General features: G+C 53.5%; 1 protein-coding gene across 2 annotated transcripts in view; it reads left to right on the top strand.

Moving 5' to 3' along the window:
- Positions 1-5,241: 5,241 nt before the first annotated feature.
- The window catches only part of SHANK1 (SH3 and multiple ankyrin repeat domains 1), a gene marked incomplete at both ends in the record, with an annotated part of 44,794 nt that continues 25,256 nt past the window's right edge, over positions 5,242-24,779 (top strand). For both annotated transcript variants that reach the window (XM_080908597.1, XM_080908596.1), the window contains 11 exons: positions 5,242-5,496; positions 5,654-5,857; positions 6,271-6,342; positions 9,219-9,327; positions 9,555-9,706; positions 12,284-12,451; positions 12,823-12,939; positions 19,398-19,475; positions 19,708-19,774; positions 20,030-20,360; positions 21,092-21,285. In XM_080908597.1, coding sequence (XP_080764723.1) covers positions 5,242-5,496; positions 5,654-5,857; positions 6,271-6,342; positions 9,219-9,327; positions 9,555-9,706; positions 12,284-12,451; positions 12,823-12,939; positions 19,398-19,475; positions 19,708-19,774; positions 20,030-20,360; positions 21,092-21,285 — 1,747 coding nt within the window. The remainder of the gene's footprint in view (positions 5,497-5,653; positions 5,858-6,270; positions 6,343-9,218; positions 9,328-9,554; positions 9,707-12,283; positions 12,452-12,822; positions 12,940-19,397; positions 19,476-19,707; positions 19,775-20,029; positions 20,361-21,091; positions 21,286-24,779) is intronic.

The raw sequence follows: 24,779 nt of genomic DNA, 5'->3' as shown, positions 1-24,779 counted from the left end.
ATCCCAGCCTGGACCACTGCAGTGGCCTCCCCTGTTCTCCCTCCTTCTACAAAGCCCCTCCACTCTGGGCTGCTTGCCTGCCGCAGCCAGAGCAATCCTTCCAAACCATAAATCAGATCACATTACTCCCCACGCCCCTGCTTCCTCACCTTCCCATCAGAAGCAGGAGAGAAGCCAAACCCCCCAGCCTCGGCCTCGGCCTCAGTCCTCCGTGCAGCCTGCAGGGCTGGGGCCTGGGAGAGAACCATTTTCTGCAGTCTCACGCCATCTCCCCTCATTCTCCATCTCCGATGTGTCCTTCCTAGCCTTTTCCTCCTGCTAAAGACTCTTCCCTCAGCTTTCTCATTACTGAAGCCTCAGCTCTGACCACTGCCGTACGAGATGCTTTCTAAAAATGCCCCCTTTTCTCCCAGGTATGATCCAACCAGTATGGCCTCGTTTACATCTGCTCTTGCATGCCAAGGCTTGGATTTGGGGCTATTTCTGTATCCCCAAATCAAAGCAGGGCTTCCTAGCACCTAGTAGGTGCTCAGTTGAGCTGATGAATAAGACCAATGTTACAACAGCTTGGTAAAAGGCCTTAATATCGGACTTTTGTGTTTAGCTTGCACTGGAGTTCTCAAGTGTCTGTCTGAGTGGAGATGCTGAGGGCAGTGGAAAGTCCTAATACCAGGGAAACAGAAGGCCATACCCATGCCTTACCCACACCATGCCAGGCTCATGAGTCCTGCAGGGTTTTTCCAGCTTTAGTCGGCGGGTCCTGCCAACTCATGCATCAGAGATCTAGGGGCCCAGGCTCTGCAAGGAAAAAGCAAAAAAGCTCCAAGAGGAGACATGGCAGCCTTATGGAGGTCACGGGGCGTGGTGGCATCATGTGGCCAAGGCCTCTGGCTCCAAGCAGGTACCTCACAGGTGCCTACAGCTACTGAGAGCCCCACAAGGGCAACACACCAGTTTTCAAGAAAGCCTAGGACACAGAGGGCAGAGTGACCTTGGGCAGCCAACGGGCTCCCTCGGAGCCTCTGAGATGCTCATCTGTAGCACAGAGGTCTCTCATCAGAAGCCTTGCAACTAGAGGATCTTTCATAGCCACTGGGTGTTTGTACCAACACCAGCAGCAGCTGTTCTCCATGGGCGCAGCTGCTCAGCACCTGGGTGGGTGCAGCGAGACAAGGGCCTCTCCGAGCTGGGTACCAACTCCAGCTTCTCCCAGGATGCCCCAGAGAGCCGGCAACTGGGAACATACCCAGAAACTACCTAGAACTACCCTCTGTAGGAGCTGGCATTCCCTGATGGCCCTGGGGACGCTGCTGGGCAAAGCGGAAGTCATGGCTGAAGAGGACTGAAAGATGCTGAACCAATCTGCCTTCCTCTGTGAATGTACCGGGTAGGAGAGGGCTAACTACCTGCTCACAATTAGCCTGGTGTGCCCATGTGTGTGAAACTGGAGGCTATACAGGACACGTACCGGAATGCATCTTCAGGAGTGTTCTTTGAAGCACCATATCAGGCCTGGGGAGACAGCCTCTGTTCTTCACCCTCGATAGCATCTCTTTATGGTTGGGTGACCTGGGCCTTTCTGTGAGCTTTGACAGGAAAGAGGTCCCTGGACCCGGCACCCAGAGTACACTCAAGGCTAACTGGGGGAGGGGTGCTGTGGGCAGGGTGTACACCGATGATGGACAGTGGAGTAGGTGAGCTGGCTCGGACAGCACACACGTCTGTCTACCCATGCTTCTTGTGGGCAGTTCTGAGCATGCAATTGGAGTGTGCTGTAGGTAAATCTTGCAGGGTTGCTGTGTCAGTATGCTGTGGCCCAGGGGTGTGACATTGTGCGTGTAGCTGGGTGTGTGTCTCTGGTCATGTGTAATGGGCAGGCATGCCCTAAGAGCAGGTAACTGTGGGTATGCTTGGTTTACAGGACCTGCTTGGAGGAAGGGGTATGTGCCTCAGGTATTTTCATGCATGTGGGTTCATATGGAAAGTTGTGTGTGCATGTGGGGGGGCATGTGGGGGGGTGAAAGTATACACATTTGGGGGTACAGGACCGGAATCTATAATCCGCAGTATTCAATTTGGAAATATACAGGCTACAAATACAAATAGCACCCCACCATGTGTACAAAGGGTGGGGAGCCATCTGGAGGAGGGGCTCCCCTAGGCAGAGCAGGATCCTGTTTGGGTACATAGGGGTAGGCAGGGGTGGAGTCTGGGTTTGGGGATGGGGCAGTGGAGATGAAGGGTGGAGGAGGGCGAGGGGAGGGGTGGAGCCGCGTTTGTGGGGGGGAGAATGGGCGAGGTTTGGGGGCTCAGGGAGGGGCGATATCTCTCTGCGGGCTCCCGGAGGGAGGGGAGAGGGCGGAGGGAGGGGAGGGGAGGGAGGGAGAGAGAGGAGAGCAAGAGAGAGAGAGAGAGAGGGAGAGAGAGACCGGGTGAGGGAGAGACAGCGAGTGCGAGAGAGCGAGCCGGGTGGCAGTGGAGGCGCCGAGCAGAAGCAGGCGGCGGCGCGGCGGCCCCTGGCAGAGGAGGAGGAGGCAGAGCAGGAGGGAGCCGCGGCGCCCGTAGCCCGGCCGGACCCCAGCCCCGGGGCGGGCAAGGAGGGGCGCGCGGGAGCGGCAGAAAGGGGGGCGCGCTGCGGATGGCCGGGCCCGGCCCGCGGGGGGGGTGAGGTCCGCGGCCCCCCCGCCCTCCCCCCGGCCCTCGCCCGCCCCCTCCCCGGCCCGCTCGCCCTCCGGGGCGGTGGGGCATGGCCTGAGGGTCCCCCGTATTCGGGGGGGTGGGGGGTGGGGGGAGGGGGGAGGGGCCGCGGGCGCCGCCGACCGGGACTCAGCAGCCCCGCCAGGCAGGTAAGGGCACGGGGCACTACAGGGAGGTTCTGGGGTAGGGTGCAATTGCGAGAACTGGGGTTGCGGGAGAGGGCAGAGGCGCCCCGGATGTCCTTGGCCTGGCGCCGGCTCCGGCCTGGGTGTACATTTAGGGTGTGTGTATGGGGGTGAGGCTGTGGAAGGTAGCGTGGCCCCTACGGGTAACATCAAATTGGGTTGCGACCCGGTCCCGAGTGCCCCGTCCCAGATCGTATCCTTGCAAGGAGGGTGTGCCCCATCCCCCACGTGCTGCGCCCCCTAAGCCGTACTGGTCTCCAGGGCTCTCTGGGGCCACAACTGGGTCCCGGTCCCCGCCTTCCAACCCGGCTCGGCCACTCCCCCGCCTCGCCCACCCCAGCACACCTGGGCCCCTCCCCTAGGTCACCCTTGTACCCAACCACTCCAACCCAGGGTCTGGGCCAGAGCCTCCTACTGACGCCTGGACCCGGCGCCCCTTCCAGGTGTCTGTAGTTCCTTCCCACCCGCGCCTCGCGTGCCCATCGCGCCTCAGGTTCCTTCTCCGCAGGCCGGCGCGCCCCCTCTGCTCCCGCCCCCAGTCCCAGCTCCCTCTCCCGACCCGGGGCTATTCTTTCATCAACCTCCCTGCTCCCGCCTTCCTCCACCTCCATTCATTCTCCCCGGGCCCGGCTCCTAGCCACGCCAGTAGTCCCCTGTCCCCCCGCAGCCTCTCAGGGCACCCCCTCTCTCCCCTTCGCCAACCCCCCCTCGCCGATTCCTCAGCCCGTCTCGGTACCAGCTGCGTGCCAGCTATTCTTAGCCGCCGAGCTTTTGATTCATGCCGCCCCGGCGGAGTGTGCCCGCTCCCTCCCTCGAGGCCGGAGGGGGAGGGGCCCCGAGCTGTCCTGGGTGTTGGGGCAGTGGAGCCCGCGCAATGGGGGACCTGGCCTTTGCTGACCTTTTATCCCACCTGCCACCCCATCCCTGCAGAGCTGGGGCTGCAGAGGAGATGTCAGCCAGGGTCAGCAGAGGGGGAGTGGCTGAGGTCACACTGCCGGGCGACACGTGGTGTAGGGCGGTCAGCAGACTGAGCTGGAGGCTCGGGTCTCCTCCCGAGACCAGCAGGTTGAGCAACAAGGCAGGGGGTACCTGGGATGGGGTGCTTCAGAGCTCGGTCTCCGCGAGGGGGAGGGTTCCTCAACCCGCGGTTAGACGCCTGCTCGCCTACAGTTCTTGGAACTCTCTTCCTTAAACATTTCGTCTTTCCTTCCCTAACCCTCCCTCCCCCCAGCCCATCCCCACTCCCCCAAAGTCAGCAGTACCCTCCACTGCTTCCCATCTCCATGGCAACGGTGCAGGAGCCGGGCCTGGTGTGGGGTGGGAGGGACCAGACCAGACATTCTGCTTTCCGGTTCTAGAGTGGGGAGTAGGGGGTGGCAAACAGGAGGGAAGAGGGCCACATTTGGAAAGGAGCCACCCCTCAGTTGGCCACTTTGAGGGGACGACCCTCTGAATCTCCTGGTCCCCCATATTGTTACAGCTCACTTCTTAGCCTCCTCCCCAGACACCCCACCCAATCCAAGTTCTTCTTGGTGGAGCCGCCAGTACCAAGCAGTGCCAGCCCACCCACCCTGCTGTGCCATTCCTGAAACACCCACAGGTCACCTGCAGCTGCCCACACCCACCCAGTCCACCACAGCCTGTCACCTGGACCTTCCAGCCAGAGCCAGGGCCAGCCTCCCTATCCACCCACGCATCCTCTTCACACGCCCCAGTAACCTCTCATCCTTCCCTTGGGTACAGCTCAGGGGAACTTCTCTTTTCTGTTCATCCACCCCCACTCGTGTCCCTCCATCCCCTACAGAGACAGCTCATTCCCCAGGACCAGCCTCTAAACATGTGGTCAGCCACACTTCAGTGAAGTCACCAGCTCTCGGGCACCTCCTGCTGCCCCAGGCTCAAAACTCACACCTCCATCTCTCCTTTACTAGAGAAGTCAGTCTCCAGCTCCCTGGGGTGAAGGGGCCAGGCTCTGGCCAGGAGGGCAGGATGCCGAGGTGGATTGGTCCACCTGTCTGTCCTTAGCTAAATTTAGCTTCATTTATTATTTTTTTTTTTTTGTAGCTTGACAAAGTGGGCCACTAGCTCCCACGGTGATTCTGTGATTTCTAGGACTGGGTCAGCCACAAAGTGGAGCGCAGGGGGGATGGGGGGCTGCAAGCAGGGCCAAGGACAGGGAGGAGAAAGGTGCCAGGAAGGCTGCAGAGGTGGTGAAAGTTTATCTGGGAAAAGGGAACAGGCTGCCCCTGTGTCTGTCTACTGAGTAGCCAGTAGCCTGAGTCACTCTACAGCGCGGCTCGTCCTTTCTTTGCCCAGCTGCCTGTGATGCAGCTGTCCCCCGTCGCCCCGTGGCCCCACGATGACCCACAGCCCCGCGACAAGCGAGGACGAGGAACGCCACAGTGCCAGCGAGTGTCCCGAGGGGGGCTCAGAATCGGACAGCTCCCCAGACGGGCCAGGAAGAGGCCCCCAGGGGACTCGGGGCCGGGGCAGCGGAGCACCTGGTAACCTGGCCTCTACCCGAGGCCTCCAGGGACGCTCCATGTCTGTCCCTGACGACGCCCACTTCAGCATGATGGTTTTCAGGATTGGCATTCCTGACCTGCACCAGACGGTGAGTGGCTACTCACCTGACAACTAACAGACATGCTGGCCAAGTCTGTCCCCACCCTCCATCCCAGATCTAGCTGGAATCTTACTCCTTTCCCAACCCACCCTTGACCCTCAGACCCTTGGCTCAACCAAGCCCTGGCCATCCTATCTCCCACCAGAAATGCCTACGCTTCAACCCAGATGCCACCATCTGGACAGCAAAACAGCAAGTACTCTGTGCCCTGAGCGAGAGTCTACAGGACGTACTTAACTATGGACTGTTCCAGCCAGCCACCTCAGGTCGGGATGCCAACTTCCTGGAGGAGGAGAGGCTTCTAAGAGAGTACCCTCAGTCCTTTGAGAAAGGGGTACCCTACCTGGAGGTGAGGCCCCAGAAGTCATGCCCTGGAACACATCCACTCCAACTCCAAAAGAACCTCCAATGAGGAAGTCCTTCAAGACTTCCCAGAGTTCAAATCACCAGCTGAGTTGCCTCAGATGGCGTCCTTTCCTCTCCCTAAGCTCCTTATGCCATCAACTGAGGAAATCCCAACTACATAGTCATTCTAGAACATTCCACGTAACTGCAGGGGGTAGGGGTCCATGCTCATACTTATAAGGTAGGAGTTATAGTGCTGTAGGCCTTGATGACCTAGTACTCTTGGAAAGGTCACCCGACCCTCAACCATTTCCATGGTAATTCTGAACTCATTCTGGGAGGATGAAGGAGTGTCAGACATTGCTTCCCAACAATCTAATATGCCTGTGTCCCCTCATATCCTATCCCTGGCCTCAGTTCCGCTACAAGACCCGAGTCTACAAACAGACCAACCTGGATGAGAAACAGCTGGCCAAACTGCATACGAAGGTGAGAGTGTCCTGCAGCCCCACCCCCAGAGCACCCTGTCTATCACCTTCTTTACCAGTCTCCCCCCAGCAACCATTCCCTCTGCCAACCCCTCATTCATGCCAATTCCCCCATCTAACTTTGAGGGTGCATCCTGTTTAGAGATGCCCATTCACCTCCATCATAGCCCCTTCCCACTTCCCTCTGTGGCCTCACCTGCCCAGACAGATGCTATCTGTGCCTGGTGTATGCGTGGGAGGTGGTGATGCTGGTGATGCTGATGGTGCTGATGGTGCTGATGGTACTGATGATGCTGATGGTGCTGATGGTGCTGATGGTGCTGATGGTACTGATGGTGCTGATGGTGCTGATGGTGCTGATAGTGCTGGTGATGCTGATGGTACTGATGGTACTGATGGTGCTGATGGTGCTGATGGTACTGATGATGCTGATGGTGCTGATGGTGCTGATGATGCTGATGGTACTGATGGTGCTGATAGTGCTGGTGATGCTGATGGTACTGATGGTGCTGATGGTGCTGATGGTGCTGATGGTACTGATGGTGCTGATGGTGCTGATGGTGCTGATGGTGCTGATGGTGCTGATGGTACTGATGGTGCTGATGGTGCTGATGGTGCTGATGGTACTGATGGTGCTGATGGTGCTGATGGTACTGATGGTGCTGATAGTGCTGGTGATGCTGATAGTGCTGGTGATGCTGATGGTGCTGATGCTGCTGATAGTGCTGGTGATGCTGATAGTGCTGGTGATGCCGGTGGTGCTGGTGATGCTGATGGTACTGATGGTGCTGATGATGCTGATGGTACTGATGGTGCTGATAGTGCTGGTGATGCTGATGGTGCTGATGGTGCTGATGGTGCTGATGGTGCTGATGGTGCTGATGGTACTGATGGTGCTGATAGTGCTGGTGATGCTGATGGTACTGATGGTGCTGATGATGCTGGCAGTGCTGGAGCGAGTGGATGGGTGCACAAGTGAAGGTCAGAGGACAACTTGGGGAAGTCATTATTGTCTTTCCACTATAGGGATCCTGAGGATGGGACAGGTGTTCAGGCGTGGTGACAAGCACCTTTGCCTGGTGAGCCCTCTCGATGGCCTCGCCTTATGTTTAATAATCTTTTACTGGCTTTACCACCTAGGCCAGATTAGCTGACCAGGAAGCCCTGGAGAAACGTCTGTCTCCAACTCCCCCACCCTGGGATGACAAGTGCATACATCACCCCTGGCTCTCTTCTGTGGGTTCTGGGCAATCAAACTTGGGGCTCCATCCTTGCCTAACAACTTTGCTCCCAGCCCTTCAGTCTGTTCTTTGAACTCTGTCTTCTCTGCTCAGGAGCATGAAGGGCCCATTTCTTGCTCTGTGTCAGCCAGTTTCCTGCCTGGATAGTATTTCATAGGCATCCACCGTTCCCCAGTCCTATGCCTGTGTCTCCACAGACTCTGCCCCTTTTTTTGCTCAGCCACATTTATTCTGTTTTGGTCCTTTCCCTCCTAGCCTTGGGTACTATTTCCCCTGTGTCTGCCTTGGCCCTCTAGGAGCTGGGAGGAAGTTAGGAGGCTCATCTGGCTAGAGGGAAGTTATTCTTGACATTTAATGCAAAGAACTTCCCCATCCGTTTTCCCCCCCGGGGTTCTTTCTCCCACACCATCCATCCCGATCTTCCCCCTTCATGCCTTCGCCTCTCTACCTGTGCCATCCACTTTGGGAGTCAGTGGCTGTGTACTGCTCCTTCGTCCACGTGACAGGTGTGAGCTGAGTCACACCACAAAAACAGCACAAAAATTCCACTGCACCTTTTTCTAACGTATATTTGAAAGTGTGTGTGTGTGTGTGTGTGTGTGTGTGTGTGCATGTGTCTGTATGTGGGTATGTACATGTGAATACAACCACCCAAAGAAGCTAGAAACGTTAGATGCCCAGACGCTGGCTCGAACCTGCCATTGGTAGGTACTGGGAACTGAACTCGGGTTCCTCTGTGAGAGCAGCAAGCACTCTTAACAGTCTAAGGCATCTCTCTAGCTCCCATAATACCTTTTTAACATTACATCTATTTCTTTCTTATTGTATGTGTCTAGGGGCGGGGTGGGGGGGGCAACATATTTATGCCACGGTTTCACATGTGGAAGTTAAAGGGTAATTTCTAGAGTTCAGTTTTCTCCATCTCTGTGTGTGTGCTGAGGAATCCAGTTCAGGTTAGCAGGCTTGACAACTGGTAAGTACCTTTACCACTGAGCCATCTCACCACCCCGAGACCGTGGCATTTTAATTCTTTTCTTGTGGATTGTGTATCAGAACAGTAACACTAAGGATAGATTCCTCTAAGAACAGTGGTCGTCAGTATGGCTTTCAACATGGGCCACAGTTCCCCTTTGTCTTGGAGTTTTTGTTGCTGGGAAGAGACACCGTGACCATCTCTTACAAAGGACAGTAATTGTATTGGGGCTGCCTTAGAGCGTGGGCGGCTTCGCCCCTTCTCATCATGGTGAGAAGCACGGCAGCACGCAGGCAGACCTGATGCTGGACAAGGGAGCTGTCCCATATCTGCATCAGACATCAGGAAGAGAGAGTGAGCCACTGGCCCTGGCTTGAGCATCTGAGACCTCACATCTCCAGTGACACACTTCCTTCAACAAGGCCACACCCACTCAGTGATGCCATTCCCTGTGAGCCTTGGGGGGTGGGGAGTTCATTCAAACTACTCTTCTACTTTAGAGCTGAGATGAATAACATGACCCCACCACGCCAGACTTCCCTGTTGCCTTTGCAAAGGATTGGCTGAATGTTTTCCCTGCATAGTGCTGGCCCTGGCCGGTTCCCTTCCCCCGGTCTCCCTGATCTCCCCAACACCCCTTGTCTCTCTTTGTGCACGATGTAGACAGGGTTGAAGAAGTTTCTAGAGTACGTGCAGCTCGGGACGTCGGACAAGGTGGCGAGGCTGCTGGACAAGGGGCTGGACCCCAATTACCATGACTCAGATTCAGGAGGTAGGAACGGGTGTGAGCCATGAAGGACTGGGGTGAGGAGCAGGGTTGGGTAAAGAGGCTGGGGACACCAACCCAACCTCAGAGGGTGAGGCCGAGGGACCTAAAGTTATGGGGGGTGGGGTGGGGACTGAGATAGAAGGCCAGGGGTGGAGCCTAAAGGCAAAGACCAAAAGCACTGGAGGTGGAGGCAAAAGGCTTGCCTCTGAAGGTCTTCTCTTGCCCTTCAGAGACACCTTTGACCCTGGCAGCCCAGACGGAAGGCTCAGTCGAGGTGATTCGGACGCTGTGCCTGGGCGGGGCACACATAGACTTCAGGGCACGGGATGGCATGACCGCACTACACAAAGCTGCGTGTGCTAGGCACTGCCTGGCACTCACGGTGAGACTGCCACAGTCCCCAGACGGTGGGGCCCTTTCTCCTTTCCCTTTTATGTCTCCAACCCTACTCTCTTCGTTTCTGTCCAAAAGAATCCCCCTTTAGTCAGGTCTGACGCAGCCACCGGCCACCCTAGCGCTCCGGAATTCAAGACTGGCCTAGGTTACATTTACATGGCATCCTGTCTCATGGCTCCCCAACCCGAACAGCCCTTCTCTGTCCCCACCACAAAGTCTGTTTCTACACACTGACAAATGCACAGAACCGGTTGTCAGTCTCCCAGGTTCCCCAGCTTAGTCCAGAAGTCTCTTGTGACTGAACCTGGGTAGGTCCCTCTCCTCTGACGCTTCCTCCCTGAGCACTCAGAATGGCCCCCTTCCCTCTTCCCAATGCACACCCTACCTCTGCCTTCCCAAAGTACCTTCCCTTAAGGGCCTTAGGACATGAACAGTGAATTCCTGCTGCCCAGGGAGACATCTCCAAGCACGTCCTGAATCTGCCTCCCCTGTCATCCAGCCTAGCGCAACACTTCGCCTCCCAACACATACACTTTCTCTCTCACCCAAGATGCAAAGCACACCTTCTAAAAACAGGGTGTGGAGGCACAAGCCCAGCGTCTCAGCACTGGGGAGGTAGAGGAAGGAGGATAAGGGGTGTAAGGTCTTGATTGCCAAGATCTGAACACACACACACACACACACACACACACACACACACACACACAACATATATAGTGACTCTGAGGCTAGCAGGAAGCATCATGAGACCATGAGACTCCCTCAACAAAGAAACAAAATGTGCTCACCCAAACAAATTAGCCCTTTATGCCCACAAAATGCACAGAGCAAATGTGTGTGTGTGTGTGTGTGTGTGTGTGTGTGTACATAAAGGCACATGTGTGTGTGACCTATGAGCAGGCATGTACAGGTGTGATAGCCAGAGCTACCAGCTACCAGCCCTCAGGAGCTAGCCACCACATTTCTCCAGACGGGGCTTTCACTGGTGCTCAGGGCTCCCCATTAGGCTAGTCTGGCTGGCCAGCGAGCCCCAGAGACACACCTGTCTCTGCCTCTCCAGTGTTGAGGTTGCAACTGTGTGCTACTTTCCCCCCATGGATTATTGAGATCACACTTGGGCCTTCGTTTCTACATGGCAAACACTTTACTGACAAGAGCTGACTGCCCCCCAACCCCTTCATGCAGTCTTATTTTAAATTATTCTTTTGCTTCTGGCGCTACCAGTCAACTGATCCGTCTTCAGGCATAGGTCAGGATAGGCTGCTTCCAAAGACGGGGGCACACCCATATTCACAGATGCCCGGGTTCACTGACGAACCCTCTGTTCACAAACACTTGGCATGCACAATTGCCATTTAGAGCCAGATATTCTGTGTGTGCGCACGCATGTGCATGTGCATGTGTATGTGTGTGTGTGTGTGTCTGTCTGTCTGTCTGTGTGGTTTCAGTTCTTTACTATCAAGTCCCTTAACCACTGGTCACACCAGGCTGTTTAGCTTTAAATTAATTAAAACAGAATAAAATTAAAATCACACTTCCTTGGGCTCGCCAGCCAGGCACTTATCGCCCCCCAGTGGCCACCATGTTGGATGACACCACTAGGGACAGTTTATTGTAGTGTCCTACTGCACCGGGCTGCTATGGGCTGCCTGCACAGGGCCAACTGTCACACTTGCACACTTGTTCTTACACAAGCTTTAAACCCTCCCCTTCTGCACCCTTCTCTTTCCCCTAGAATGTCCACCGTCGAGGAGGCTGGTTCATTATTGGCTCACTCCATGCCTGTCTTTCCTGGGCTTCTTTCTCTGGGTGTCTGTACAGTGAGTGCTCCTGCACTCCATCAGGGACATTCTTAACACATAGACCTCCACCCTTGCATCTGTCTTCCCTACGACCGAGCCATGAATTAAGAAACCTATGGTCGTGGATACCCTCCAGTGGCCCATCGAAAGTCACCCACTAGAAAAAGGTTGAGCTTCGTGTCAGAGCAAGAGGGTCCCGCGACGCCACCTGCCTGGTCTCCTCGTTGTGCTTAGGAACTAGGACTAGTGCAGAGTGAGACAAAGCCTGGTTCAGAGTCTACGGACCATCAGAGGGGCTGGAGAGGCGGGGTGGAGTCCTTACAAGCCTGAGAACTTGAGTTCAACCTCCAGCACCCAAGCAGAAAAACAGAGTGTGGTGGCATGTACCTATAATCTCAGTGTCGGGGAGGCAGAGACAGGAGGAGCCCTGGCCCTGACTAGCCAGCTCTTCTATCTGGATTGGTGAGCTTTGGGCTCAGTGAGAGACTCCATCTCAAAAGCTAAAGTGAACAGCAATTGAAGAAGACTCTCAGCGTGCTAGCACACACGTGTGAGCACATTTGTGAGCATGGGAGCATGCTCGTGCACACACACACACACACACACACACACACACACACACACACAAAACATTGGAACAAAAATGAGACAGAGACAGATATGAGCCTGTAAGGGTCATTCAAATCTTACCTCCCTCTCAACCCCTTGAAACTAAAGCCACAACCTATCCTTTTCTTCATGAGTATTCTGCCCCTCCTTAGGCACTTCTGGACCTTGGGGGCTCCCCCAACTACAAGGACCGACGAGGGCTCACCCCCCTGTTCCACACAGCTATGGTGGGGGGAGACCCCCGCTGCTGTGAGCTACTTCTGTACAACAGAGCCCAGCTGGGCATTGCGGACGAGAACGGCTGGCAGGAAATCCACCAGGTAACCAGATTTAGTCCCAAGTCCTGGAGAGAGCTTGGGTACCTGGGCTTTGCAGCATCCAAGGGGTGGTGGGGTATGGAAGAGATGATAGATTTCCTCATAGAGAGGAGAGTGAAATTTCCTCAAAGAAGAAAAGGAGGAGAGAACTCTAGGGAGAGATAAATGGATGAGGCTGGCTGCTTGATTCACCTGAAGGGCTAGCCTGGGGTATTTATATAGGGGAGAAACTGAATGCTTAGTCAGCTAAAGTCCTGACCAAGAATGGGAGAAAAAGTAGAAGGGGATGTGGTCACAGAGATTCCTGACCTCAAGGAAGAGGGCCTTGGATTCAGATGAGGTCTAACGAGGCCCATGCACTTTCTGTCCCTCAGGCCTGCCAACGAGGGCACTCTCAGCATCTGGAACACCTGCTCTTCTATGGGGCTGAGCCTGGAGCCCAGAATGCCTCAGGAAACACAGCTCTGCACATCTGTGCTCTCTACAACAAGGTCAGCCCAAGAAATGTCTACCTGCCCCTTCAAAGGCACATGCTTCACATCAGTTCAAGATCCCTCCACTCAAACCTCTGCAACCTCTGTTCATTAACCATTTCTACCCGCCCACCCATCCATCTATCCACCCATCTATCCACCTATCACTCACTCACCTACCCACCCACCCATTCATCTACCCACCCACCCATTCATCTACCCATCCATCCACTCATCTATCTACCATCTATCCACCCACCCATCCGTACAAACCTATCTGCTTATCCATCCATCTACCTACCTACTCACACATCCATCATCCAACCAACATCCATCTACCTATTTATCTACCACTTATCCACCTGTCTACCCACCCATCCATCCATCCATCCATCCATCCACCCATCCATCCATCCATCCATCCACCCATCCATCCATCCATCCACCCATCCATCCACCCATCCACCCATCCATCCATCCATCCATCCATCCATCCACCCATCCATCCATCCATCCACCCATCCATCCACCCATCCACCCACCCATCCATCCATCCATCCATCCATCCATCCATCCACCCATCCATCCATCCATCATCCACCCATCCATCCATCCATCATCCATCCACCCATCATCCATCCTCCCATTCATCCACCCATCATCCATCCTCCCATCCATCCACCCATCATCCATCCATCCCCTCACCCATTCACCTACTCATCCATACATCCACCACCATAAACCATCATCCATTCATTTATTCATCTACTCACCCATCATCCATCCATCCATCTGCCCATCATGTTTAATGAGCTTCTTCCCTGTGTCTGGCTCCAAGCTTTATGCTGAGTCTCTGGTCTAACCCTCGGTGCTCAGTAAAGTTATGGAGAATCATGTTCCATTGAGGGCCATGTCTGGACTTGGGTGGAGATGGGTTTCTGAGGAATGTCAAAGTAGCAGAGGCAGGTGGGTGGAAAAGAGTGCTCCAGGAAGGGAGCACGTGCTATGTACAAGACAAGAGGCTGGGCAAGTTAAGTCTTTGCAGGGCGCAGAGCCGTGAACACAGTGCAGCCTTGGCGTGGGAGTGTTGTATATGAAGCAATTCAATGTTGTATGAAGGGTCCCTCTCCAGAAATCCTGGGAAGAGGTGGGCTGTAAAAAGGAGACAAAGGTCTCAACAAGTAGGTTTGCTGCCAGCAAGAGCTGAGTCTTCTTTACCATCGGGGTACCAAGAGACCCCAGGTGAGCCAGGCCCTTTGGAGCTACAGCACCTCCCCACCTTGCCTCATGATTCTTGCCCTTGAAAAGCTGCTTGGGGGACTTCAGGGTAGGGAGGGTGGCACCTGCTGGGATGCTGCTGAGTTGCTCCCCCCTCTTCCTCCAGGAAGTCTTCCAAAACAGCCCTATCCCCTTCTGCCTCCTGAGAACTCCCAGTGCTGGGGATATGGCGGGTATCCAAGTGCCGCCTTGTGGCACTGAGCAGGATGCTCAGCGCCAAGGGAGGACTGGTGTTCCTCAAACCCAGCAACATGGTGCTGGCATTTCCTTCCCGCTTGCTGCTGCTTTCTCTACCGCTCCTCCGTGCCAGGACCTCTGACTCCGAGGCAGGTGCTGACGGAGAGAGAAAAAGCCCCAGCTCCACACGCCCAGGAAGAACCTGAACGCGTGCCTTCCACTCTCTGAGGCTTTGTCCTCCCTGGAATGGGAACCGCGTCAGCTGGTTGAAAGGGATGAGTGGTCGCGTACATTAAGTATTCATCCCTAGAAGACAGCCGTGATAATAATTGTTATTATTAGTATCATCATCAGTGTCAATTGCCAGGATGCGGTCAGAAGGCTGGCATTCATCTGAGCAGGGAAAATTGAGTGCAGAGAATTACACGGCAGCCGCTGTTCCCCAGAGAGGGCCAGATGAGCCAGATGAGCGTGTTGTTTTGCCTTCTTCGGTTTTTCCCCACCAGAGCCCACCATCTGTAAAATGGGTCCGTCATACTAAAGGTCAGACAGGTGAACATTCTGCTTGCTATCAGATCCAGTAGATGACTAACAAATACGAGTCCATTGTCCACTCCTGTCCCCGTCTCTGTTCATCCTAACTATCCAGCTGCTCGTGGGCACATCAATACACCCATTCGCCACCTGTCCCCTACCCATTTGTCCACACACCCACCCAGCCACCAAGCCACCCAGCCATTCATCCACCCACTCACCCACCCAGCCACCCTTCATTCATCAAATCACCCATTCATCCATTATCAATGCATCTATCTATTCATCCATGCATCCATCTAGCCACCCTTGCAGCCATCTGTCTGTCCACCTCTCTACTACCAATTGATCTATCCATCCATTCATCTACACATTGACTTACCCATCCACCCATACATTAATACACCCATCCATCTGTCCATCCATCTATTCATATACCAGCCCACCTACCCATCTGTCCACCCATCCATCCATCCATCTTTCTACCCATCCATCCATCCATTCATCCATCCATCCATCCATCCATCTTTCTACCCATCCATCCATCTTTCTACCCACCCATCCATCCATCCATCCATCCATCTTTCTACCCATCCATCCATCCATCTTTCTACCCATCCATCCATCCATCCATTCCATCCATCTTTCTACCCATCCATCCATCTTTCTACCCACCCATCCATTTATCCACCAACCATCCTCCTGGCAAAGGTCAGATTCTCTAGGCTTTAAGCCTCCCAGGGGTGGGAACAGAATCTGGTAGATTCTGGCTCCATCCCAACCTCCCAGAATATGGCAATTCTTTTACATTTATTCTTCCATCCCTGAATCTATCCTTCTATCTGTTTATATACCATCTGTCCATTCATCCACCTATGTGGCCCAGGTCTGACTGTCACCCTTTGCTGTCTGTCTCCTTAGCCCTGCAGTATGTACATGTAGCCCCTGCTGGTGTACCAGTCCTAGACTTTGCTTCTCTCTCAAGAGTGAGGAGAGAATGTCATAAACTGTTCTGTTCCAAGTCCCCAACAAACAGTAATCCTCACTGCATTGTGTGCAGGGAGCAGATGAATGAATGCATGACAGAGTGAATGAATGATGGACCCGTGGATAGGTCCCCAGCAGAACTATGCACAGCGCTGGGCTCAGAACTCTTGACAGGTGGCTGCCGGTTTTGACAGATTAAATGACTCAACAGATGAGTGGCTAATTGAGTGGCTGGGGCAATTGAATTTTGATTGGCAGCTCCACCATCTTCTATCTTCATCTCTTCTAAATGCATTTCTTGTGCACCTACTGCGTGCCAGGTACTGGGGATGGGAGATGAATCAGAGATGATGCTGGCCCCAAGGAAGGTGAAGGAAGCTCTCAGCCTGGTGGGTGTTAAAACAAATACTTCTTGAGATAAGTTCTAGTTTATAAATAAACACAAGATTCTCCACATGTACAGTGGAGGGAGCTACTCACTAAGACTAGGACGTTTAAACTTGGGCAGACCCAGGATAAACTAGGGAGCTTGAGAAACATATTACTGCCCCATGCTTCTCGAGGTGGACTGGGGGGGGACATGAAAGCATACAAAAACACACATATGTGGCAGCATGTGACTATGAGGTGGTACATGCATGCGCTTGTACATGCTTACACACAGCACAGTCAGAACTCAAACCGGGTTTGCTCTGTTATCTAGTAAATGATGTTAGCAGTCACACCCAGACAAACAGTAAGGTCTGAAGACCAGGTTCACGCCCTGCTTGCTCCAGTAACTGGCTACAAGGCTCGAGGCACAAATGTTGCCTTCTGATCCCATCCTGCAGAAAAGGCCTGAGTCAACTGCAAAGTATACACTTAGCAGGGTTCCTATGTAGAAGGCACTTCAAAATTCACATTCAAGGGAGCCAGAGTGGAGCAGAACCGCAGGCCGATGTACGTTTGTTCAGGCCAAGACAAAGGCCGGATTCTTCCACGGAGTAAATGTTCCCGGGCAATCCCTGTAGGCTGGGCACTGCTGTATGAGGTTGATGTCATGCACCTATGCCTCTATGAGACCTATCGTGGAAGAGAGCAGGTAACACAGGCTATGAAATACCTGGCGTACAGTGTTCTGAAGGAAACGGGTTAGTATTGGCTTAGAGAACACTTATCCATGCAAGAGAGTCAGAGAGAGAGAAGGATATGTGAGTGAATGCCCGTCAGCACTCAGGACAAACAAGCAGATCGCCGCACATTTGAGGCCAGCATGGGTTGCACAGCTAGCCCAGGCTATCCTGAGACCCCTTCTCAGGCAAACAAAAGATGGATCAGTGAGGGAAAGGCTCTCTGAGTAGATGGTGCTTTGGTAAAACCCAAATGAAGAGAGAGTGTGTTGTGTAGAAACTGATGAATTCCAAGCAGCTCTTCAGAGCAGTAGGTGCAGAGGACCTTGAGCAGTTGTGGGAGGAAGTAGCCAGTGTGGCTTGAGCAAGGGAATGTGATAGGTATTGGGGTTGAGGAGGGATAACCAAGCCGGCTGTTTGGGTGAGGCCTCTGGTCATTTCAGAGACCCAGTTAAGCTCAGAGAGTGATGGGGAGTGCTAGGTGATAGATAGAGATGTATATGCCCCCCTGCCCCTATTATCTGCCACCTGGCCCCCTACTCTTTATATTGTGTATAATATAAAGGAATAGTACACACTTCTAGAGAGTGCAATTAAGACAGACCTAGGGAACTGGGGATGATGGCTCAGAGCTTAGAAGCACTTGCATGCAAGCATGAGGACTTAAGTTCAAATCTCGAGAACCCACGAAGAAGCAGATGGGTAGCAGGAACATCTGACCCCACTTCTACAAGGAGATGGCAAGTAGAGACAAAGAACCTCAGAGTTCATGGACCAACTTGCCTGATATAGGCAGCATCAAGCAAGGCTAAAAGGAGCATTGTCTTCTGACCTCCTTGTGGGCATCGTCACACACAGGAGCACACACAGGAGCACACACACACACATCACACATACATTGTTCCCCACACACAGACACGCATGCACAAATGTAGACCTGGAATGGAATCTGAGGTCAATCCTTCAGGAGCCACAGTGATTGCTGCCGGGAAGCTTGTTGCACTCCCTTCTGAAGCTTGGTGCCTCTCACACAGTTGCCCTTCAAAGAGCCCAGAGGTGCTTCTGTCTACATGGGATACTTAGCCACATCTGGAGTGTTGTCGTAAATATTAAAGAGTTGAAACCTCTTATCCTGCACTAGTGCTGGCTCCATGGGGCCAGATGGCACTGCAGGGATCTCTAACTTGGCGGCTTTATGCTGCCTCTAAGAACTCAGGCAAAGTTCACTCCAACACTTCTGTTGCTTCTGTCCCAGGTGGATACAATCACCCTGGAGTGTTCTTTTTCTACACCACCCAGTTAAAATAAAATGACTCCACAACCATTAACTTATCAAACAGGTTTATACGTTAAATTCTCAATCTCCAAACCCTCTACACAGTAAGCTTACGACCAGTGGACAAAGATATAAACTGCCCATCCAGGAAAGATAAATTAGGCCCTTAGATATAATCATAACAACCTCATCAAGCTAGAGATGCTCAGAGAGAAACATACACATCAGCTTCCATGATGCCTCCCGAATCCCCCTCCTCTCCCTCTCTTCCCCTCCTCCAGCCTCTTTCCCCACCTACCTTCTCCACTGTCCAATCATGTATCACTTTAACATGAACCTACATGGAGCCCAACCCCCTTAGCAGGAGACAACTGGAATCTGACAGGGAGAAAGGAGAGATACTCAGCACCTCACACGGTTGAGAGAACAGTATCCCCAACCCCAGCTCAGACCTCTCCTGCCCCAAAATGTCCCTTAGAAAAAGGTCAGCTGCCTCTCAGTGCAACAGACACAAGGGGCACAAAGCAGGCAACATGCGTGTCTGCAGCAGATTTGGTTAAACTGATGTTTCTACAAATATTATCACTGATATGAAATCAGCATAACATTACTAGAGATGTGTTTTTGCATCCTAAGTCCTTGCGACTCCATATTTATTTTTTATACATCATATTGAACCCAGAACGTGCATGCTTTAGGCAGGCACCCGCACTGAGCCATTGCCCCAGGCCCTCACTGGGGGACTCTAGGCAGAGGCTCTGCAACTGGACTACATCACAAGCTCACCTTTTATTTTTTTTTATCTTGAGACAGCCTTTTGCCAAGTTGCCCACACTGGCCTTGACCTTGCAATCCTCCTGCCTCAGCCTGTGAAGTGAACTAGGATGGCAGATGTGAGCCACCAGGCCTAGCTTCCCAATGTATTTTATACAGGTAGCCCATCTCTCCTCCGATTGGCCACGTTTAAAGGGTGAGCTACATTGTCATTGTCGAGGGGCTGCAGTCCCAGGTAGCGCTGGTTTAGGTCAGAGCATTTCTGAAGTCCCCAGGGTCACAGCCACTCCTGCTAACTTAACTATTTTCCTTCCTCCTGGACCACTGGCTGTCACTCTCAGGAGACCTGTGCCAGGATCCTCCTTTATCGAGGCGCAAACAAGGATGTGAAAAATAACAACGGACAGACACCCTTCCAGGTCTGCGGTTCTGGGTTCATCTGCAGCGCAGGGCCTGGTAGAGGGACACAGAGGACCAGGAGGTCAAAAGCACTGGCTGTGGAGAATGCTGCGTGATCTGAGAGAAGGGAGAGGGTTGGTGGAGTCGGTGTGGATGGCGGGGTGATGAGTGGAAGGCTGGGTTAGAGGAATTCAGGATGTCACCTGTCCTTGCTCTCTCCTGAGCGGCCACCTTCTGGCACCCCTCCTACAGGTGGCTGTGATTGCTGGGAACTTTGAGCTGGGGGAACTGATTCGTAACCATCGGGAACAGGATGTGGGTGAGTGAAAAGAAGTTGGGGGTTAAGGGAGGGAATTAGGGTTCATATGGGGGATTACAGAGTCGGTGGCCTGATTGAAGGGTATCAGGACGGAACACTGATGTCTAAGGAATGTGGGGGGGGAATAACTCACCACATCACTACCCTCACTGTGTCACCTCTACCTTTCTCTCTCTCCCACCACCGCTCACCCTTGTGGTCCCACCTGCCTCTTTTACCCGATCCTACCTGCCTGGCCCTGACCACTACTCTCAGTACCCTTCCAGGAGTCCCCCAAGTATGCAGCCCGGCGTCGGGGACCCCCAGGCGCAGGGCTGACAGTCCCCCCAGCGCTGCTGCGGGCTAACAGCGACACGAGCATGGCGCTGCCCGACTGGATGGTGTTTTCGGCCCCAGGGGCCTCATCCTCTGGGACCCCTGGTCCTACCTCAGGACCCCAGGGCCAATCACAGCCCTCGGCCCCCAGCACCAAGCTCAGCAGTGGGACCCTCAGAAGTGCCAGCAGCCCCCGAGGTGCCCGGGCACGCTCCCCATCTCGGGGGAGACATCCTGAAGATGCCAAGAGACAGCCTCGTGGACGGCCCAGGTAGGCAGGACTAAGCCCCGCCCCCCAAACCAGCCATTCTAGTCCCACACAGTCAGCCTGCTGTCCACCTTCTGTCCCATACCTACCTGCAGTTGTAATTGTCTCATGGGTACAATGAGGGCGTTCGGGGGTACCCGGCCTCACTCCTGGTGTGAGTGGGATAGAACACAAGAAGAAAAAGGCTGCAATCTGTGGGCACAGACAGATGGCGGGGTGAGGAGAGAGGAAAGAGCAGGAATAGGAGCTTGGGGTGGGCATGGGCTTTAGAAGCAATGTATGAGGCTGTGCCGGGTCCAAGGAGGGGAAACTGAGAACTGAGAAAACAAGAGAATGGGGCCCGTTCGGCAGCGAGGATGTCAGGAAAGAGGGAGACCCACCAGGTGTGTCCCAGGTCCCAAGGAAGTGGAGAAGGCTGGGAACAATTGGCCTTGGACCTGCCCTAGGAGGAAGCTTGGAGTCACTGGAGGCTCATGAGCTGGGGGATGTACCAGCGCAGCTTCAGGAAGCTGAATCGGGCAGTACTCGCAGACCATGGGAGGGGTGGAGCTGGGAGCCTTCAAACGGAAGTGGGGGGTGCATCTGGTCTCCCAAGGACACCAGAGCTTAGAAAAGCACTCAATCCCTGTCCCCACCCTGACGCTCTGCCTTCCTTCCATCCAAGGACCCTTGTCCCTCCAGAAGTGCCTTGTCCCTCCACTCTCCCCTGCCTCTCACAACTTCTGTGTATGCAGCTCCAGCGGGACACCCCGAGATGGGCCGGCTGGGGGAACTGGGGGCTCAGGGGGCCCTGGGGGCTCCCTGGGCAGCAGAGGCAGACGTAGGAAGCTCTATTCAGCCGTACCCGGACGCTCCTTCATGGCGGTGAAGTCATACCAGGCGCAAGGCGAGGGGGAGATCTCTCTGAGTAAAGGCGAAAAGATCAAAGGTGACAGGGTAGGGCTGGGTGGGGGCAGGGTGAGGGGAAGCTCAAAGACCTCCTGTGTCCTATGCACTCTGGGGACTTTAAAGAGCCCTAAAAGGCCCCCTCTTGGCTTGGAGGAGAGGGAGGCCCCATATAGGACAACGTCAAGAGGAAGAGGGGGAGCTGAGCTTTGGAGGAGGGACATGAATTGTCACATGTGCACTTGAGTGCTTGTTTGTGGGCACGGGAGCTCGTGTGCGTGTTCGTGTGTGTGTGTGTGTGTGTGTGTGTGTGTGTGTGTGTGTGTGCAAATCACCGTGTACTTTTTTTTTTTTTTTTTTTTTTTTTTTTTTTGAGCAAGGGCCTCTCACTGAACCTGGAGCTCACTAACTCAACCAGGCCGGCTGCCTAGCAAACTCCAAGAACCCGCCTTTCTCTGCTTCCCTGTGCTGGGGCTTCCCTGGCCTTTTACGTGGGTTATGGATCCAAACTGAAGTCCTTGTGCTTGCTTGCACAGCGGGCCCTTCTCCTCCTGTACCATTTTCTTGGCTCCTGGAGCTTTTCCTTTTGAGTCTCACTTTGTTCAAGCTCTTCTCTAACTAACTTAATTCCACAAGTTCACCTTGAGCTTCTGGTAGTCCTGCCTTCCACCTCCTGGCTACTGGAATGACAAGTGACCTGGCCTTCTCTCTGGGGAACAGTGACCATAGCATGTAACCTGCAACCTTCAAAGCCGGACAGTGTGTGTTCCTGGATAAATGGGTGCTTTGGAGATAAAGAACCATGTTGAAGGCGATCTAATTCAGAGCAAATAGGGCAGTTTTCTGCCAGATTCTAATCTACCCAGGAGCTCCACCATGTAGTAGTGAGCAGCAGGCTGTCTGTGCTCAAAGCTTGGCCCCACCACCTAGAGGAAAGAGTTCTAGAGACCAGCTTCGCTAGACCTCAGTTTCACTGTCTTTAAAATGGGGCTCTAGAGAGAATCATGAAAGGCACTAAGTTTCTTGGGCCCAGGCTCTGGGTGAGAACCAGCCTTCCCCCTCATAAGCATCCAGTGATGGACCAGAGATGGCCGAACAAGCAAGGGGGGGGGGTGTGAGGAAGGCCTTCAATGGCTTTAGAGCTTCTCATCCAGCAAGTTGGATCTTTTTGGGGGCTCAGTCTATCTTCCCATAGAAGGCAAGGATAGGAAGGTGGATGGTGTGTGTGTGTGTGTGTGTGTGTGTGTGTGTGTGTGTGTGCATCTATTATCTATCATGTATGTATGTCTATGTATCTTTTAACCTATCCTACAATCTATTAGATTTACCTAAATTATGCACCTATCAATCCATCACATATCTATCTACTTATTTGTATATCTAGCAATCTATGTATCAATCAGTCTTGACGTAGGGTCTCATACTGCAGCCCAGCATAGCCTTGAACTCGCTCTGTAGCCAAGGCTTGCCTTAACCGTCAACAGTCTTCTTGCTTTAGACCCCCGAGTGCCAGGATGGTATAAATGAACTAGACATGTTTTGGTTTTGAACATTCTATACCATTTATGTAGAAAACTCTTCCATGGTCTCTTTGTATCCTCGGCTACTGGGGTGCTTCCGGTTATCGGGGTATCGGGATGTCTTGCCTATTCAGTTCACACACTGTCCTCTGGCCTCTCTCCAAACACTGTCCTCCCCCTCATTAAAAATCATGGAGGTTTTGTTTGGTTTTTGTTTGTGCATGTGTGTGTGTTCATGCATGTGTAAATGCATGCATGCATGCATTTATGTATGTGTGTGTGTAAATACGTACGGTGCCTATGCCTGTGTGAATGTGGAGGCCACTGTCTGCCTGTTTCTTTGAGGCAGAGTCTAGGCTGAAAGCCAGAAAGCCCAGCAGTCTTGTCTCCACCCATCTCAGAAATGGGACTGCAGACATGCACTGGACACCAATGCGTGTGTGCTGGGTCCTGAACTCTGGCCCTAGTGATTGTGCACAAATGTTCCTAACTACTGAGCCACCTCTCCGGCCCTCCTTCCATTTCTGAGACCTTGTCTGAGGCTCCAGCAGTGGGGTTCAAATAGTCACATGCCCTTGATTGAAGAATGGCTCTCCTCCGTGTGGGAAAGCCATTCTCCTAGGCTGAGTGCACACTTCAAGAGGGATGCACATGGAGAAGTGAGGGAGGAAGGGGACACCTGCCTAGCCAGCCAAGCCAGCCAGGTCATCCAATTGCACCCTCGAAGTCAACGGGGTGAGAGTTGTCACAGCTGGGCTGCCTTCACACCCACCTCCCCTGTTTTTTTTTTTTTTAAATAATAGTTTCAGTTTCTATGTATGCCTGCTTTGTCTACATTCATGTGTGTGTACCGCATGTATGCCCAATGCTATGAATGTCAAAAGAGGGCATCGGATTCCCTGGAATTGAAGTTACTGATTGTTGTGAGCCACCATGTGGATGGTGAGAATTGAACCTGGGACCTTTGCAATAGCAGCCAGTGCTCTTGAGCTCTGAGCCATCTCTCCAAGTTCCGCCTCCCTATTTGTTTGAGACAAAGTATCTCCCTATGTAGATAACCTGGGACTCACTGTGTCCAGGTTGTTTTTAGACTTGTAGCTATCCTCCTGTATCAGCCTCTGGAATGCCAGGGTTAAAGGCATATGCCCCCATACCCAGCCTCTTCCATCCCCTTGATCACTGTAGGTGTTTTTCTAAGGGTCTTTAGTCTGGAAGCTCTTCTAGGGCAGGGACTTCATGGCTTGTGTCCAACTGTGTCTGTCCTAGTACTTGACACTTGGTCAGCGCTCAGCAGGTCTTTTGCGACCAAATAGTTGATCTCAAGCCCAAGCAATCAGGCCTGGTAGAACCAACTGAGAGCCCAGATCCCAGGATGACCTATTGTCTACTCTCATCTATGCTTTATGCAGTTGTGTGCTTATGCATGTAGAAGCTAGTCGCTGCTGTTCCTCAGGATCAGTCTTCTTTGCTTTGTTGAGACAGGGTCTCTCACCACCCTGAAACTTGTCAAGTAGGCTAAGCTGCGTGGCCTGCAAGCTCTAGCAATCTACTCGTCTCTGCCTCTCCAGTAGTGTGAGATTGCAGCGTGTACCATATGTCCAGCTTTCTCTGTGGTTCTGGGGACTGAACTCAGGTCCTCATGCTTGTGAGGCATCTACTAAACTACATTCCCAGCCCTTCAGCTTTTTTGCTCGCACTAGTCAGAATTGAGGAGGCAAGCTTTCCATCATTAAGCCACGCCCCCTACCCCCTTACTGGGGCATTCCAGGCATGTGCTCTACCAGGGCCACGCCCCCTGCCCCCTCACTGGAGCATTCCAGGCATGTGCTCTACCAGGGCCACGCCCCCTGCCCCCTCACTGGAGCATTCCAGGCATGTGCTCTACCAGAGCCACGCCCCCTGCCCCCTCACTGGAGCATTCCAGGCATGTGCTCTACCAGAGCCACGCCCCCTGCCCCCTCACTGGAGCATTCCAGGCATGTGCTCTACCAGAGTCACGCCCCCTGCCCCTCCCTCA

Source organism: Micromys minutus (genome assembly GCF_963924665.1).
Source record: "Micromys minutus genome assembly, chromosome: 32".
Lineage (NCBI taxonomy): Eukaryota > Metazoa > Chordata > Mammalia > Rodentia > Muridae > Micromys > Micromys minutus.
Note: the sequence above shows the minus strand (reverse complement) of the source record. Positions and strands in the feature narration are given on the sequence as shown.